This window comes from Rousettus aegyptiacus, unplaced genomic scaffold, assembly GCF_014176215.1.
Source record: "Rousettus aegyptiacus isolate mRouAeg1 unplaced genomic scaffold, mRouAeg1.p scaffold_m13_p_1, whole genome shotgun sequence".
In the NCBI taxonomy this organism is placed as follows: Eukaryota; Metazoa; Chordata; class Mammalia; order Chiroptera; family Pteropodidae; genus Rousettus; species Rousettus aegyptiacus.
In genome coordinates this window covers 170,158,733-170,176,476 of record NW_023416284.1, presented here as the reverse complement: position 1 = coordinate 170,176,476, position 17,744 = coordinate 170,158,733, and the positions used below count along the sequence as shown (strand labels likewise).

At 35.5% G+C, this 17,744-nt stretch overlaps 1 protein-coding gene across 8 annotated transcripts in view; it reads right to left on the bottom strand.

Moving 5' to 3' along the window:
- The window catches only part of UTRN (utrophin), a 446,823-nt gene that overhangs the window by 67,715 nt on the left and 361,364 nt on the right, over positions 1–17,744 (bottom strand). For all 8 annotated transcript variants that reach the window (XM_036222314.1, XM_036222327.1, XM_036222319.1 and 5 more), the window contains 2 exons: positions 17,196–17,274; positions 13,959–14,019 (listed from right to left, as the gene is read on the bottom strand). In XM_036222314.1, the coding sequence (XP_036078207.1) occupies positions 13,959–14,019; positions 17,196–17,274 (140 nt within the window). The remainder of the gene's footprint in view (positions 1–13,958; positions 14,020–17,195; positions 17,275–17,744) is intronic.

The following is a 17,744-nucleotide window of genomic DNA, read 5'->3' as shown; positions in this document are numbered from 1 at the left end:
TTCACAATCTACTGAGACTCTCCTTCCTCAGTGTAAATTTTCCCTTTTCACGTGGGGAGACAATTCAGAACTCTAGAGTTGGGATAGAGATTATTTTAAGCTAAAAATATCTGAGATTTAACAGATGCAGAAAGAAACCTCCTCAGAGTTTCCTTTATCTGACAAAAAGCAGTAATATCTGGGAAATGAGGCTGTCATTAATCTCTTCTCCAAGTGGGAAGTTTCATGGCCATGAAGAAGACAGAAAAACCACTGGTACCTGCATAAACAAACATGATTACAAACTTTTGTATCTCATATCTGTACCCCCCCCCCCCCGCCAAAAGTCTTTCCTACAAAAAGCTATTGGTTTTTCTCATAGGAGCCTTTTCTCCCCAATTCCCTCCCCCTACTAAGTTAGGCATATAAGCCTCAAATTCTAGCCCCACTTCGAGTTACCCATCACTGAGCGCTCCAAATGTATGTGTGTTACACACATAAATTAACTCTTTCTTTTCTCCTGCTAATGTTTTTTGTCAGTTTAATTTACAGGCTCACAGAAATTTAATCTAACAGAACAGAGTAACAAGTTGCTTTCTTCCTTGACGCCATCGTCATATGCATCTGGATTCTTCACTCCCCGCAGGTTATGTTTCTCTCTTGCCATTTTGACTTTACATCCCTCCCTCAGTTATATAGATACTGAACATTTTTTTTTTCTCATGATCCTTAATCTTCACTTTAAAAGGTTTATATTTTCTATTCTCTATAAATTCCAAGACTTAACTCAAAGAATTAGAAGTCTTTGAGGAATAAGATGAAGATAAAACAGATCAATGTAGTGCTTAAATTAGGTTCCTTCATTGTGTGTGTGAGGTGAACAGGTCTTAACTTCAATGAGTCAATGGTCTTACATTTAAAAATAGTTTACTGTCCCTTAACTAGGTCAGAGTAGAGTAATAACATTTTATAGTACACAAAGGACTTCTTGGATGACACTCAGTTCTTATAAAACCGTTTAGTAAGCTAAGTGCAATGGCACAGTACATGAAAGTGATATTAAAATATTCATACGATCAAATTTCAGAGAAATTAATTTTTAAACTCATGGACTATGTCAAGAAGGGGGGCATGTCACTGGGAAAAGGGCATAATCACTGTTATATATACCCAGGTAACAGAACCTCTAAATAACTCATGATTTCCTTTGAAAATATTTAAAGCTTAGTTTTGAAACTGGATATGTGAAATATTCTGGAATTCCAAAATCTCCAACAAAATAACCTACCCACAATATGAAGATCTGTCTCAGGAAGATTTGGAAGGTTCTCTGGCTCCCTTAATGGTTCTCGACACCAAGGCAGAGGCAAATATTTCCAGTTTGTATTTTGCTATGGATACCAAGAAAACCATTCTACTCTTTTACTATCTAAATCGCTTCAAAGTCCACAGAAAAAGTACTGAAGCCATTTGACCTAAAATTGTTACTAGTGATAGCGTGGCCCAGAGCTTGATAAAAATTCAGACTCTTGGGCTCCTACTGAGTCACAATTGTCATCTTCACAGAATCCCTGGTAATTCACCAACCCATTCAAGTCTGAGAAGCACTGGCCTAAAAATCTAGTGCGTGACTGAAAGTTAAAAAAAATAAATAAATAGAAAACGTACTTCAAATTTTTCTAATAAAACAACTTTCTCACTACTATCAATAAGAATTTAAAAAGAATTCGCTGGAAATAGAGTGTAATTCAAATAATTTCATCATTGGCTCCCAGTCAGCCTACCAGTATTCACTCAATCTCGTCTCTTCTTTTGAGTAACTTCAATCCCTATGGCAACACTATTTTCCAGAGACAGACATCCCAGCATGAAGAACCAAACCAAGGCTTGAGAATGAAATGAAAGCTATGAGTAATGCAAAGCCAAATTTTATATTTACACAAGAAATATAAGTACGCTTTCTTTAGAGTCACAAGTGTGGTGCTTTGGCAAACAATCCATATGGAACCATGAGGGGAAAATAGCATTTATGCAGTCGGAAGTGGCCTTAGAATTCAGTGAGAGCACCTCTTGCTAACAGCTCTTTTCAGTGAAACCACTAGTAGGAGCTGAGGGAACACACACATTTGGCAAACAGATGAAGGGAGGGAAACTGGCATTCCCCCTTTTGTGAATTCAATACCAGTTGATTCATTAGGCAGAACTGCCAGCCCCCAAAATAAACACAGCCTCTGGTTACAAACTATCACTGAAGCTTACCAAACGGAAGTTAAAAAAAAAAAAAAAAAGGTAGTAGATACAGTTGGCTGTTGGATTTTTTGTTAATTCTTCTTTATTTCTTCCTTCATGCTTTCTTTTTCTTTATTTCTTCACTTCTCTTGGAGAAGAAGAAAGAAAGAATAAGGAAGGAAAGAGAGAACGAAAGAAGGAGAGAGAAAAGAGATGGAGCGAGGAGGGAGGGAGGGAGGGAGGGAGGGGAGGGGGGAGGGAGGGGGAGGGAGGTGAGGGAGGGAGGGGGAGGATAGAGAGAGAGGATGGCGAGAGCGAGAGGGAGAGAGACGATGAGAGAGGGAGAGAGCTCTCTCTCTTTCTTTCATTCTCATTCATTACGTTCTCACTTCCTTCCTTCCTCTTCCTCCATTCTTCATCCTCCTCACCTCCCTCCCTCCCTTTCTTCCCTTTCTTCCCTCCCTCCCTCCCTCCCTTGGGAGAGTTTTAAAGCAAAATTCAAAATCTACCCAAAGGCTCAAAGTATTTGAACAGCTGCAGATTGCTCAGCTTGTCCAGCCAAAATGCTGTCAGTCCTTCCACAGTAGGCAACCCAAACAGAAGAAAAATAGCATTTAAAAAACAAAAAAAACAAAAAACAAAAAACAAAAACAATAACAGTTTAGGTTCTGGCCAATCTCAAATATGAAAGAGGAGTGAGCCTTAATATTGAACAGCTTGATAAACTGTAAAGTAAAATTGTAATTTTGTTATAAAAATCCTTGTAAGAGGGAACAGACATAGGAATCTGTTGAAGAATAAAGAATTAAAAAATCTAAGCAAAGCAGAAATTAACAGTTAATTCCAAAATCATATGAAGCGGACAACAGTGAGAACCTGTAGTATATTGCTAGGGTGCCCAGCCATGCCAGTTTTCCTTGTACAGGGAACACTGTGAAGGCTTTTGATACGAACAAAAAATTAGTGGGTATCCTGTGAAGTTTAAATGGTCTTTGAGCTATTTTAAATTCTGCACACTGAAGAAAATGAGAGTAATGCAAATTATATATATATTTTGTCCATAGAAATGCAAACTGTGTCCACTGGAATGCACCTGATGATTGTTCAGTGCATACTGATCATTTTGCCGGCTTGGATAAACTCATGTCGGCAGCCTCATTTGATTATAATGATGCAGTGCTTAGTATTCTTAGAATCTGTTTTAACTTATCCATTCTCTTACTAATTAGAGGGTGACATGAAATCTTCGACACATGTTCTTTTTACATTTGAATGAGTCAAAGTTTTATCTATGTTTTATTTTATTAAATTAAAAAAATTTTATTTTTCTAGATATAATTGGCGTAACATTGTGTAAGCTTAAGGTGTACAATGTGTCAATTTGATACATTTATATACCACAACATGATTACCACTGTAGCATTAGCTAACACCTCCAACACTTCATATAATTAGTTTCATTTTTGTGGTAAGAATATTTAAGATCTCGTCTCTTAGCAACTTTGAAGTATATAATACAGAATTGCTGACTATACTCACAAAGCTGTGCATTATGTCTCCATTAACTACTTTTTAAAATTATCTTACAACACCTAGGACAGTCCCAGTTTGTACCTGATGTCCTGTATAATTAATTAAAAGTGTCCTTTTACTCTTTCTTTCTTTCATAATTGAGATTCTATTGGTTTTTGAGGATTACACAGACATTTCCATTTGCACTCAATTCTTAATGGACATACCAAAAACCTAAAAAGTCATGTAGTTGTCATTTTTTTCTAAAGTTATTCCAGTGACTTTCTAGCTTAAAATTTGGAGGCTAATTTTCCTTAATAAAATATCGAGTATCAATATTTTCAAATATTGACATGTCGTTACATCAAAGTCCCACTAATTCGCAATTTATTATCATATACACTACATAATCACATTTTCAATCTTTCACAACACCTTAACAAAGTTGCTAGGAACACTGGATGTTCACGACACAGATGGTCCAGAGTGCACGGAGTCTGGACGGGGACAGCCAAGACCAAGGAGTGGCTTTCTTTAGAAAACAATTCCACCAAAAACACAGGAATAGAATTCAAAATGTTCTAGCCATATTAAATGTACGACTGACTCCAAATTGCCATTTAGTATGCTTTGTTATCAAAGGCTATTAAAAACTACCCCCTTCTATGGAAATGATAAACTGAAAAGTGGCCCTTGACTCATAAGGGTCTCAGCTGGGATAATGTGTGGTCCCTATATTAAATAGATTTTAATGAAAATTAACCAATAAGACTCATACATAGTATAGCCGTCTACCTATTATGATTCATAATATATTCTGATAATTTACACAAAGCAAAGCACAAGATTATAAACAAAGACTAGAACACAGAAATGTGCTATAAAAAATGTCCAATATATGATACAGTGAATCAGCGAAGTACATGTAATTTTGACAAATTGATAAGTAGGCAAAAGACTGCTCCGGGGAAGATACTTTAAAACTCATTTGTCCTCATTAGAGTGGTCTTGTTTTTTGTCTTCCCCCCATGAAACCCTAAAAGATGATGAAAAGGCACCTTGTTTGCCCCAAAACTGACAATTAGCCCAATACGCTTGTTACTTATCTATCCAAATTATTCTTGAAACTAAATTTTGTGAGTTTTGCCATTTATCATTCCATTCCAATTGCAATTATAAAGGCATATAAAAGAAAAGATTAGAGGTGAGTAAGTTAATTTAAAATGCACATGTGGATAAAAGAAGTACGTACATTGTTCTGGGCTAAGACAATTGCAGAAAGAGAAATATTTTTTCTTTGCTGTGCATAGTGAAAGATAACCCACTAGAGCAGGATGTATAATATTAATTACAGTAATAGCCTATTATTTCAGTGCTCAGTTTTTACCAGGTACTCTTAGAAACTCTTTCAATGGGTAAATTTCATCTGCATAACTCATAATTCTATAAGTTAAGTACCAATATTATCCCCATTTTTTTTGATGAAGGAAACCAGGGGAGAGGCCAGTGCTTAGATAACTTGCTCAAAGTCACATAATTAGTAAGTAGTAGGAATTGGATTTGAACCCAGACACTCTAATTGTAAGCTTGAGTTCTTAATATGGAAGTATACTTGCATGACTGAGGTTTTAAAATATTTCTGATGAATCTGTCTAAATTTGAGTCCATGGTCCATCATTATAATCATCACAAACAACCTCATCTCCCTTGCTTCTCTCTCACTCCTGGCGAAACCCAATCATAGATCAGTTCAATTACTTGCCTTCTCTGGACCTGATCAGCTGTACATGAATACAGCTGGAGAAAATCACTCAACAGACGGACTGGTTTTACTCTAAATATCTGACTTCAAATCTCAAAGGTCCAACTGCTGGCAACTGTAGAGTGCTAAATAAACCTGCCTTCCCAGATCCCAAGACAATAATTTACTGGCACCTTCCCTTTCTGCAAACCTAAGAAAGTTTCTCTCCCTGCCTTAGTATCATTTAACTTGATCTCACTTTACTGAAAAACAAAAACTACCAGATTAGAATCCCTTCATCTTCCCCCCACCAAGTCAATAACCTTTTGTCCGTCTGCAGATTGTGTGCTCGACTCCTTTAACTGAGGAATTATCTCCCCTCCCATCAAAGGCCAAGTCTTTCCAAAGATTTCTAAAAAACTCCTCTGCTGCACTATCGACCCTTCTCTCAATAAGACATTTTTCTCAGTGTAAATATTCAAGATTCTACCATCCTGAAACACACGCACGCACGCAAGTGCGCGCGCACACACACACACACACACACACTCACCCCTACTTGGAATCTCCATTTCCTACTAGCAATCACCCTTTTCCTCTTCTTCATAGACAAAATTCTCGAAGCAGTAGTGTACCTCCTTCTGTCCCCAGCACTACTCAGCCCACTCCTATTTGGTTTCCAACTTCACTTTTCCGCCCAAACTAGTCCTACCAAAATTATTAATGAACCCCATGTTGCTAAATGCAATGGCTGCCTCTCTGACTTCATCTGCCTAGACCTCTCCTCAGGGTGGGGAGAAATAAGAAAGGAATAATAGACTTCATAAATAAATTCTATAGTGTAGTAGAAGTTGAGAGGTGCTATGCAAATAATATAACCTCCATAAAATGAAGTTGACAAAATGCAGGCTCTGCTAATATGGTATTTATACATGCTTATAAAAGTTATATATAGCAGTAAGCAGGAGCTTGCAAATAATCAAATTTGCATTCAGATGACAAGTATAAAGTGTGAAAACAACTTTTGGAGATCTGATATGATGCAGTTCATCAAAGTAATATCTTCTTAAAGATCAAAGAGGTGATATTCTCATCTTGGAATTTATAATCCCCTCAATCTCTGTTTCACCAAAGACCAGAATACCACCATCAGTACCATCACCATCACCATTAGTACCATTACCATCACCATCACCATCACCATAGTATCACTATAGGTAATGTTGATTCTTACTCTGTGTGTCCTTGTGTGTTTGTGCATCTGTCTGCCTGTCTGTTTGTCTGTATTAGGGGCCTCTGGGGAGAGGATGGGGATAGCAGATCAGGAATCTGTGTGGGGAGTAAACTTACATATTTCTCAGGTTATATTTGACTTCTTGAACCTTCACAAACACTCTACCATCCTCTAGGCTTTTTAAGGCAGAAAATCCAACTTTATACTTCTGAAAACACGAATAAATCTAAGGGAAAACTTAAAGCTTGAATGTCAACATTTCAAGAAAAAAAATCTGAATAAGATATATGATCCTCCAATCCCATCTAATCTCAGAAGGTAAGAAGGTTTGGGCCTGGTTAGTACTTGGATGGGAGACCACCTAGGAAGACCAGGTGCTGTAGGCATAAAAAATACAAAATAAGGGATTGTAAGCTGACAATCTATGAGGTCAACCAAGGGTTCTCTCGCCCAAAAAACAGTAATAAAAAATAAAAATAAATTTAAAAAAAGATATATGATCCTAATTCATAGTAGAAAAAGCATAGAATCTTTCTTTAAAAATGCCATCAGCATGCCATAATAGTGAAGACACAAAGCAGAAGGACTATACTCTAACCAATGGATAACTCCAAATTTGTTGGATTTGACTATAAAATGAACTTAAAATAATTTTACACTCAGCAGTGGAGACGCAGCAGGTAAAGGGCTACCAGAAACAGAGGCTACAACTGACTCCAAAATACAAATGTCAATATTCCAGGCATGACTGATAGAACATTTGTTATAAAACGATAAGACAAAGTTTGTTTACATTTGCTTTCAAATAAAGTAGTAGAATCAATGACCAAAATTCATGTGCCTCGGTGTGAGTGGAGGAATAGGTGATACCTGTTTCGAGGGCACTAGAAGATGATCTGAAAGAATAAACATGTACACACTCAATAAATCCAGGGGGGCCACTAATTTGGTAATATCTCCACTTGGACTCAGAACTCAAAGAGAGAACTCCCCACCCCACCCACACTACAGCTCTCCAAGGCCTCCAGCTCAGCAGATAGACCATCAGTCAAGGTGCTGCAGGTTGTCTGTGGTTCCACTGGCCTTGGGGCCCTCGTCTGCCCTTTCTTGCGGGTGCATACTCCGGGATTCTGTTCCCACCAGAGTTTAATGCATCATTATATCCTTTCAGGTTGTCTTTTTTAAAGCTAATGTATATCATTTAGTTTTTATAGATTTTACTACTTTATCTCTTTCATATGTATTTTAAAGTAGAAATTAATTCTATTTTTTCTACATAATTATTTTGAATATTTTACTGTATCACTTCACTTTATAATCAGTACAGAAAGATATTCTATTTATTTCACAACTCAGTCACTATTACTTCTGTACTTTTGTTATTTTGATGACAGTTTTAAAAGTATAATCTTTACAAATTTTTTCCTCCCTTAATAACCCCACAATGATCCTATGAGTAGACCTTTATTAACTGCATTGTGACCCTAAAAATCAAACCACACAGTAAGGTTGATCATGTTATTATAATGCAATGGAGCTGAGTATTCGAGAAGATTCCACACTTAAATTCAACTTTATGGGAATAATAACTCTGGCACCAGAAATGTCAAGATGAATGACAGGAAAGGTGATATCTTCTTAAGTTCTGAACCAGTTGGTACCTTTCTAAGACAATGTCAACGCTACCTAAATTATCTCGATAAACCAGGGCAGTGGTACACACGCCAGAAGTTGTCTAGTTACAATCTGCCAATTTCTGGCTGTTGCAGGGTAGGCTATCTGCCGCTTAGTTTTTCAGTTAGCCAAGGTGTGCTCATTTATCTGAAGCTTCCTCCAAGCCCTGGAGGTTTAGTGGTTCCAAGGTGCTTACATTCTTACATAAAGCAATTTCCTTCTTACCTCCCCATCAGCAGAGTGAGCCCGGTTGAGTTTTAAATATTTATTTTCAATAAAGACAGAGTCACAGATCATTTCTTGGAAAAATAGACTCTCAAGTACATGCTGTTATGCTTCTACTTCATTTCTTTATCATTAAAACCCAAAACACAAGCTCTCCTTCAGGAAAGAGACTCAAAGTAGGTCCCAAAAGTTCCAGTTAAAACTCGGGGACCAAAAGGATGCCATCTCTCATCTTGATTAAGGAGGGAGAGAGAGACTGTCGCAGGAAGCTTTTAGGGGAGAACAGTATTTATCTTGTGCTGTTAATTACACCTCTGTTATGGATTTATTTTGTTTAGGATGAGTTATCTGTAACCTTTAGAGATAAAATGCTTTACGTTCACATCTTTTTTGTTTTCGCTGTATCTATACCTTTGTTAGCTTTGGCTTTTCTGTTATTTGGATATCCCCACTGCTGCCACTCCTCCCTGCTCTTCTTTAGGGAAATAATTCTATCCTTACATCATCTAAGCAGGGCCATGATTCTTCTAAAGAAATAATCATTAATTCTCTCCTTTTGACTGTACATATTATATATACCCAGACAAGTATCTGCAGTTTATGCAAATGAACAGCATGGCTGCGGTTTATGATAGCTACCTGTTCTCCAAGATTTCATTTGCAACTATAAACCTAGGTTTTTTTTCAGCAATTGATGAATTAGGGCAGTAGAGGGTGCTTTTGTGGGGCAAGAAGGAGGTCTAAAACAGTACTTCAGGGTTATCCATAATGCACACACGAATAGAAAAGAAAACTCTAAAGGAGATGTAATAAACTGAGGAAAATCCTTCTCATAAGGGGGACTTAGAGTAAGGCAGAGACTGCATGGTAGTGGTATCTGTAGATACAGATTAGTTCATTCCGGTTAATGGATTTGTAATACTGAAGAATGTCAGTTTCAGAGAATGTGATACGTATTGTCTATATAATCAGAGATTACTAAAATGTTCACGTTAAAACTACGTGCGAAATTGCATTTAGGATTCTATAAAGAACTAAAGTTTGCACTTCAGATTCTAGTGGGAAAAACAGAGCTATAGAACTGTTAAGATGTGAGCATGAAGCCTGTCATAAGAGCTGAATAATCGTTCATGCCAAGACTAATAAGGCTTACTGAAAAATCACGTACTGGGGTTTAGAGAAGACATACATTGCAGAGGAAGAAAGGAACACCTAGTTCTTAACCAAACTCTACTAAATTCTATGGAACAGTATGGCTTTCCAACAGGCTGAACATGTGTTCAGAATCTTCTATGCTAAAAGCCCCATGGGACCTGTGAGTCAGCTTCCATGACAGAATGATAAAAATCTCTTGACCATATGAATGAGGAAAAGGAATTGCAGGGCCACAGTTTATTTCCACGACTCAGAACTATCAAAATGTGACTGGCAGGTCTGTGGAGAATGACACTTTCCTGCCTCTAGAAGAGCATCTTTGTCCATTACTAGACCATGGTGTAAAAGCTTCTTAAACATATATTAGCCTACAGAAGTTAGCCTATAAAGAAAAAAGCCTGTGTGGAGTGCTGGAGAAAGCATGAGTCTTGTACTTGAGCTCTGTACTCAATGCTGGCACACAGTAGGTACATAATAAATGATAACCAGTCTATAGTACAGAAAAAGGATGTTTACTTACATTTTTTCCACCTGACTGCTCCTTTCTTGATATAATCCTGTAGCCTACCCAAATTTGCCATGTAACTAAAAATTCTATTCTTTACCTCATTAATAATGGGAACAAGAGGCAGTACTACAATAGTGGTCAGGAAGTCAGGTACTAGAGTCAGACTGCGGATTTCATCACTAGCTCTCCTATTTACCGGTTGCGTGATCTCAAGGAAGTTATATGTGTACTGAGTACTTCTCTTGCCTGTAAGTGGGGGTAATGAAGTGCCTATACTTCGCTGGGCTACTGTGGGAATTAAAAGAGATAATCCATGCATGAGATTAGCATGGTAGCTGACAAATACTCGAAAATAATTTATTACGATGATCATTATTATCACCCACTGTGCCTATTATTATTATTATTAGTATTAATAATAATAATTTCTGGAACAAAATGAAAAGCAATGAGTTTTACATGATTAATGTGACATATTAGGAAAGTTCAACGCAAAGCTTTTATTCATCATTCCCTTTACATCTGAAACTGCCTGGATGTTAACTTTTAGTTGAGGAAATTAACAACTCTGCAAAACACAAACATGTGACTAAAATTCACAAAGAAAGATCTAGCTTTTACATGAGATTCTTGTATTTTGTGAAAGCAGCGAGAGGCATTTCAAATTTTTAAAAAATGATAGAATAATGAGCTGTCATTGGACTATACTAGAAAAGAAAAATAACTAGATCGGTTTTGGAAAGTCTACTTTAGATGCAGCAAATATTACCCAAAGATATTAGTTTCAACTTAAGATACTAACATAGAGGCATTTACTATACACAGTCTTACAGATCAGATCCACATTCTATCATTTTCTAGAAACAAATTTGTCATGGAACCACTGTAGTACACTTCAGAATATTAATAATTACCTAAAGAGAGAAAAATGCATTTGGGAGCTGTTAAAGTATGTTTTAACTAATCTATAAAATGAAGATGTGAATTAAAATAATTTTTCCATTCCACTTTTGTCTGAAGTTTTTCTTGCTATATTCTGACATTAGAGTATAAAAAATGGCATACTTAAATATTGAAATTATCTAATATTTCGACCTGAATATTGTTTTCTTGTTGATCGAATTAGTATATTCTAATATGCTCCAGGAAACTCTCGCTGCATGAAATTTATGCTAAATTTGTTTTTAACATTTTTCTTCTAACTTGTGCCGCATGCAAAGGGAAGTGTATATGAAAAGCCTTTTCATTCATCATTTACTTGCTTATTAATTTATTTGGGAATTTAATTTTGTTTTCATAACAATTCTTCATCTGGAAATACTGGCTTATATAACCTTCCCTCTCAAGACTGATGTTCCGTCTTTATGAGGAAATAAACTGATAAGTTACACAACAGAGCGAGTAATGAAAGAATCTGGTTAAACAAGTTTTCTAAAAATAAGAGAAATCATTCTGTACACATGGGCAGATTTCTAAATATCTGAAAACTGTAAAAGACATTTAACACTAAAACTATATATATTTTTAAAAATTCAATTTTTCACTAATAATGTTGAAGATATTTTAGGATGCTGCAATACCACAGGTCATCATTAAAACTACTGGTCATCATTCTAATATATACATCTGTGTGTGTGTGTGTGTGTGTGTATTATTTTTTGAAATGCTAGTTATAATGCTCCAGCCAATGAGAGAGCAGAGAAACTAGTTTTAACTCTACTAACGTGCCCCATTAAAAACTCAAAGACTAAGAATACTATCTTTCCAGATCCTACCAAAAGCATAAATATTTTGAATTAGTGAAATTCTGACTTAGACAATGTAATTCTCAGTCACATATAACCTTTTTAATAGTAGTGCTAAAATAAAGGAGGAATTTTTAAAGTGCTAAATCAAATAGATAATGATTACATCATGTAATCTAGCAAGAGATTTAATATTCTTTATCTAGTAAAACTGAAAACCTGCCTTACTGGATCCAATTTACATTAAAAAAAAATCAGATGATGCAGGATTCTAGGTCAATCCAATAAATTAATTAATTTTAATTAATTTGCTTGGACAGATTAGGGCATGTATTAGTTTCCTATTGCTGCTGTAACAAATTGCTTTAAAATAAATAACCCCTTTGGCTAAAATCAAGGTTGGCGGGGCTGCGTTCGTCTCTGAGAGACAGTCCCGTTTCCTTGCCTTTTCCAGCTTCTCGAGGCTGACCGCATTCCCTGGCTTCCTCATCTTCATGTAAGCTAACAGTCAAATCCAGGCAGCGGGCCATCTTTGTGTAGCCATGACTCGGCTTCCTGCAATACCTCAGATTTGTGCCTAAGCCCATAATATTCACGTCAAGTCAATATTCATCCAGTAAATTAAAAATCCCTATCATTAGGAATAAAAGTGTAAAATAAAAGAAAAAATGTAAATTTGGATCAGATTATCATGTCTTCTCTCAATAAATATATCAATTTGCCCAGACTCTGATTTCTTTCCATTCATGCTTGCACAAATTTGACACCAATCAGTTGATTTGCTACTTTATCCTTGAGTTTATCACAACTCAGTAGCCTATAGGCTGTACAATGATAAAGTATTAAATTTTCCTAAGACAGTGTAACGATATTGCTGAATATATTTGTTATATGCAATGGCAAAATTACTTGCCTTTTTTTTTTTTTTTTTACCCTGACGCTACATCTCAGACTACAATAAAACCTTCATTCAGAAACAGTCTTCCATAAACACTGACCTCACACACAAGTTTTTCAGGAAGAGCAGATTGTTACTGTTGGCATGGGTTCTGGAGATACCACACACTGTTTTAGAAGAAATATAAAGGAAACTTGGCCCAGAGATCTTTAACCAACTTGCTTGAGGTCACATGACTAATCTGAGACAGAGCTGTCTCCTGACAATAAGTTGGCATTTTTCTCACAATCATGACGCCATTCACTTTATTCATGAAATAGAGTCAACTATGACTCTTCATCACTTCATCACACTGTAAATCAATAGCTTTGCTAATTTACACCTTAAGGGATTGTAGCAGTTGTATTTTATCATTCTATCCTGTGACAACACATAGACTAAACCAAGAATAAAATCCTACTCGGTCCCTGTGTAAATTATACAAAATTTATAAAATGTTATGCAATTAGAAGAAACTCAGTACACAAAAAAAGAGAAGCTGTCAGGTTGACAACAAAAATGAAGAATGATAAGCCTAAACTAATACTGCGGATAATTTCCATAAGCAAAAGAAAAACTTGAAAACATTGAACTTCTTCACAATAAAAACATTTTGTTTTTGGTAGATTAAAATGAGAAGAGTACAAGCACTTTTGAAAGAGATTTTCTGGTAGAAATAAAAATGGTTTACAATCAGTACATTTTAAGAAACATCATTATGTCAATAGTACAGGGAAATTTTGTCACTTTCCCCAAATATTTTAATATCTGCTTTAAAAAAAATCAGCTAGCACACCTATAGACCCTAACTTAATAAACTACAAATATTGCTCTGATTTTTAAACTAATTTCCTTCAAATATTACATATACATTATCTATATAAATATACTGATATACAATTTCCTTCTGATAATAGGACTGAATTTCATTTTTAAAAGTTACAAGGGAAAAAGCCTCTTAAGTTATCAACGTAACTTTATTGTCTTGGTATCATAAAGGAGAGTTAAGATCAACTTACTTGATGTAATAGGGCACTTTATTATGTGAAATGGATCTTTGCCACGGCAGCTGGACTGAAGCTGGGAAAACAAAGGGAAAGTTATTGGAAACGCTGCTAACCCTTCCGCCTTAACGCAAACCAACTGAACGCGTCTTACAGCGAATTCACTCAGAACTGCTCGGGTTTTTGAATTGTATTCCTGTGACTATGAAATCTGCAAGGCCAGACCAAAAGTTACTTTAAAAATTCGTTTGAAGCAAAGAAAGAAACAAGATAAGTTCAATTTCTCATGCCACCTCTAACTGAACCTGTTGCTAAAGAACTTATTTAAAAAATATATCAAGTTTTATTGTTTGTAACCAATACGATTTAAAACTTAGTTTTGTCTGAAAACTGTACTCTATTTTTTTATTAAAATAAAAACGAAATTAATTTTACTTGGTATATCCAGATTATAAATTAGATTTCTCAAGACTGAATGTTCCAGATCACTAACATTCTTTACTTTTCTTTATATTCACAAGAATAACTATTAAAAACAGATGGCATTTAAACTCAATTATATAAACTTTAAAAAGGGAAAAATTAAACGTAAGCAAAGGGCTGTAAAGAACCAAGGCAATTATCTGGATAGAAGAATCTCGAATACTTATTTTCATCTGAAATGCACAGAAAATAGTCTCCTACTTTTATACTTGACATCACTATGATTGAGATTTTGATTTGTTCCACTGAGGTACTTATAAGTCCAGTTACACCTTACTTATGAAAATATACTATTGCTACATTAAACCAATTATTTTAAGACTTATTTAAGAAGAGCTGTACATGCGAATCCTTAAGAAGAGCTCTTAAACAATTTTGTTAAATGAACTAATAAGCAAATTCAAATAAAACTTTGCAACTATCACTAGACTCTCATGTAATCAGTTATCACCAACAATTTTTTCTAAATTTCATGTCATATTAATACCTTACAAATATACAGCATTCTAAATATTGCAAAGCATTTTCAAATACATCTATTGATAAAGAAGTCAACGAAATACATATTAAAGCTCCATTTGATAAATGAAGAATTAAATACTCAGAGGTGAAATAACTTGCCCAGTAAGTAAATGGCTGAACTCAGAAGGAATCTCAGGATTGCTGACCACTAGGTCAGCAATTTTTCTATGCAACAATTCTTCTCTTTATAAAATGTGAGTACTCCCTTCTCCAGCTATGTCCATGAAGGTATAAAAAGAGGATGAAAATGTGGAACTAGGTAGGTTAAATTTCTCATTAGAGCCAACCTCATTTCAGTGTTGGCACCAGGCTAATAGGTCACTTTTTATTTTGTGCCTAAATAAACAGACTCCTTTTATAACCATGGCTAAAGGCCAAGAAATATAATAAAGCCGAAGATTCCAAGCAGCAAGGGATAACAATTATTAAGTTTACTAATTGGGATTTTGTTTACACTTCTCCATTCATTTTAATAATTGTTTTGATTTGAAGAACTCTGACCTCCTTGGACTGTCAGTGCTACAAGTAAAAAGCAATGTACTTGAGTTTCACAATTTTTACAATGTTTCATTTCCTAAAGAACATGAGTTTGAATTTTATTATGAAAGAATGGTTGCTAGGTGAACGTGTAGAGTTTCATCCGTACTAATAGATGACTGAACCTTATAATAGATGACTAAATCTTATAACGGTACTGTAAATAGAGTCTCAGTTACTTGTTAAATTCCTCTTTAATTTGGTCTGAGCATATAGCTTTACGATTTATAAAATTAAATTGAAGAAATCTGGAGTAGGTCATATCTAATGAATAGACTGCAAACCTATTTACTTCTTCAACGTGGATGAAATCAAAACTTTAGAAATATATCCTGGCGCCCAAGTAGACAGTATATTCCTGGAAGGACTATAAGCCACTCAAAGACAGGCTAAGGGATCAGATGTGTGAAACAGATTGAGGGGTAGAAGGAAGGGATGGAGATGGAGATGGAGATGGAGATGGAGATGGAGATGGAGATGGAGATGGAGATGGAGAGAGAGAGAGAGAGAGAGAGAGAGAGAGAGAGAAAGAGAAGAGAAGAGAGAGAAGAGAGTGGAGGGAGGGAGGGAAGAAGGGAGAGAGAGAGAGAAGACAGTGGGGGGAGAGAGAGCTTGAGCACTGGAGAGGTGTAGCATAGGAAGACTGATTAGGATTCCTGAGATGTGAAAGAAAAGTCTGACTTTGAATTGAGGTCAAGCAGATTATCAACCAAGACAAGATTAAGAGAAAATATAATTTAGTTGGAAGACGTATTATTATTTCAGTTCTCTCTATGGTTATAGCTGCAAAGAAGTTTTAAACTTCACTTAAACTGAATTAAACAAACTGCTTTCTTATATATGTTGGCCAGAGAAAGGAATTAATGTTTGTGACAGCGTTTGTGCCAATAACTGTGTTAGGTACTCTGTGTAACTCGATATGTTTTCTCATTTAATTTTCGAGGCAAACAACAGAAATAAGCATTATTATAGTAATTTTAAGATAAAGAAATTAACTTTTAGAGATCACACTTCTGGGAAAAAGCAGAATTAATATTTTAACCTCAATCTGGGTGACTCTGGATCCTACATTCTTTAGTTTCCTTAGTAGTAATATGATAAATGAAGTAGAAGCTCAAATTACTTATACAAGATCTCATGAACAGTCCATAAAATAAAAAAAATTCAGTTGGAGAATATTACATAAAAATCTACATAAGTGGTTTGGCTAAATCTGTAACACCTGACCAGAAAAAAAGCTAAATACGATTGCAGTGAGCCTAATAAACCAAAACATTCTCATTTAAAGATTTGTGAGGAGTGAAGTTTTACTTTTAAAGGCGCAGATGCATTTTAAACTAATAAGCACTTCTTTAAGGAGGAAAATTAATTTAAAATCTTAAAATATAAAAATGATTACTGTGAAAAAGTTCATAACCTTTTGCATATGAAATAGCAATTATGACATAATACTACATTAGTCATTACAATAGATGATTCAGTGAAAAACCATAGCTAAAGATTCTTGCTCCACTTCAAACACTTGTCAAATTTGACCAGGTCATTACACCTAACAAGCAATCAATAATACTGTCATTAATATTAATGCTTCCTATCATATTTTTACCTAATATAAGTAAACATATTTAGAGCAAAGAATATGGCTTCTTGTGTGAAAGAGTACGCTCATTTGTACGATTAATGAGATCAGTCAAGTTTATCGGTACTTACTAGAGAGAAAATGCTGAGAGGATGGTCCGAAATCTCTATGGGCCTCCTGAAGCTGTTTAAGGCGATCATCCACAGAAACCTGTACATCGTACGCAAGAAATAATCCGACTTCAAAACAATGGCTTTCATAATAGCCTCGATCTAAGTATTATAATAAGTGATGCGAATGCCCAAGATAAGATGCTTCTCTATCTCTGGGATCAAAACACTGCTAAGGAAACAGACTCTTTCTGACACCAAGTGGTGCCAGGCACTCTTGTAAGTAATTTATAAGAATTAATTATTTTAATCCTCACAATAACCGCATTGGGTAAACATGATTTATTATTATCACCATTTTCTAGATGAAGATACAGACACTGAGATGTCTAGGACAGGAAGTCAGTATGTGGCAGTGCTAATGATCATACCCAGCACATTTGGTAGCAGAATCTATGTCTGTCCTGTTACTCTACATTGCCTTGAAAGTAGTGACAGTCTAAAGCATCTTAGTCAAGACGTGGCCATGGGGTCAGTGGCTACTCTTCTCTCTTCTGTTAAGAAAGGTAA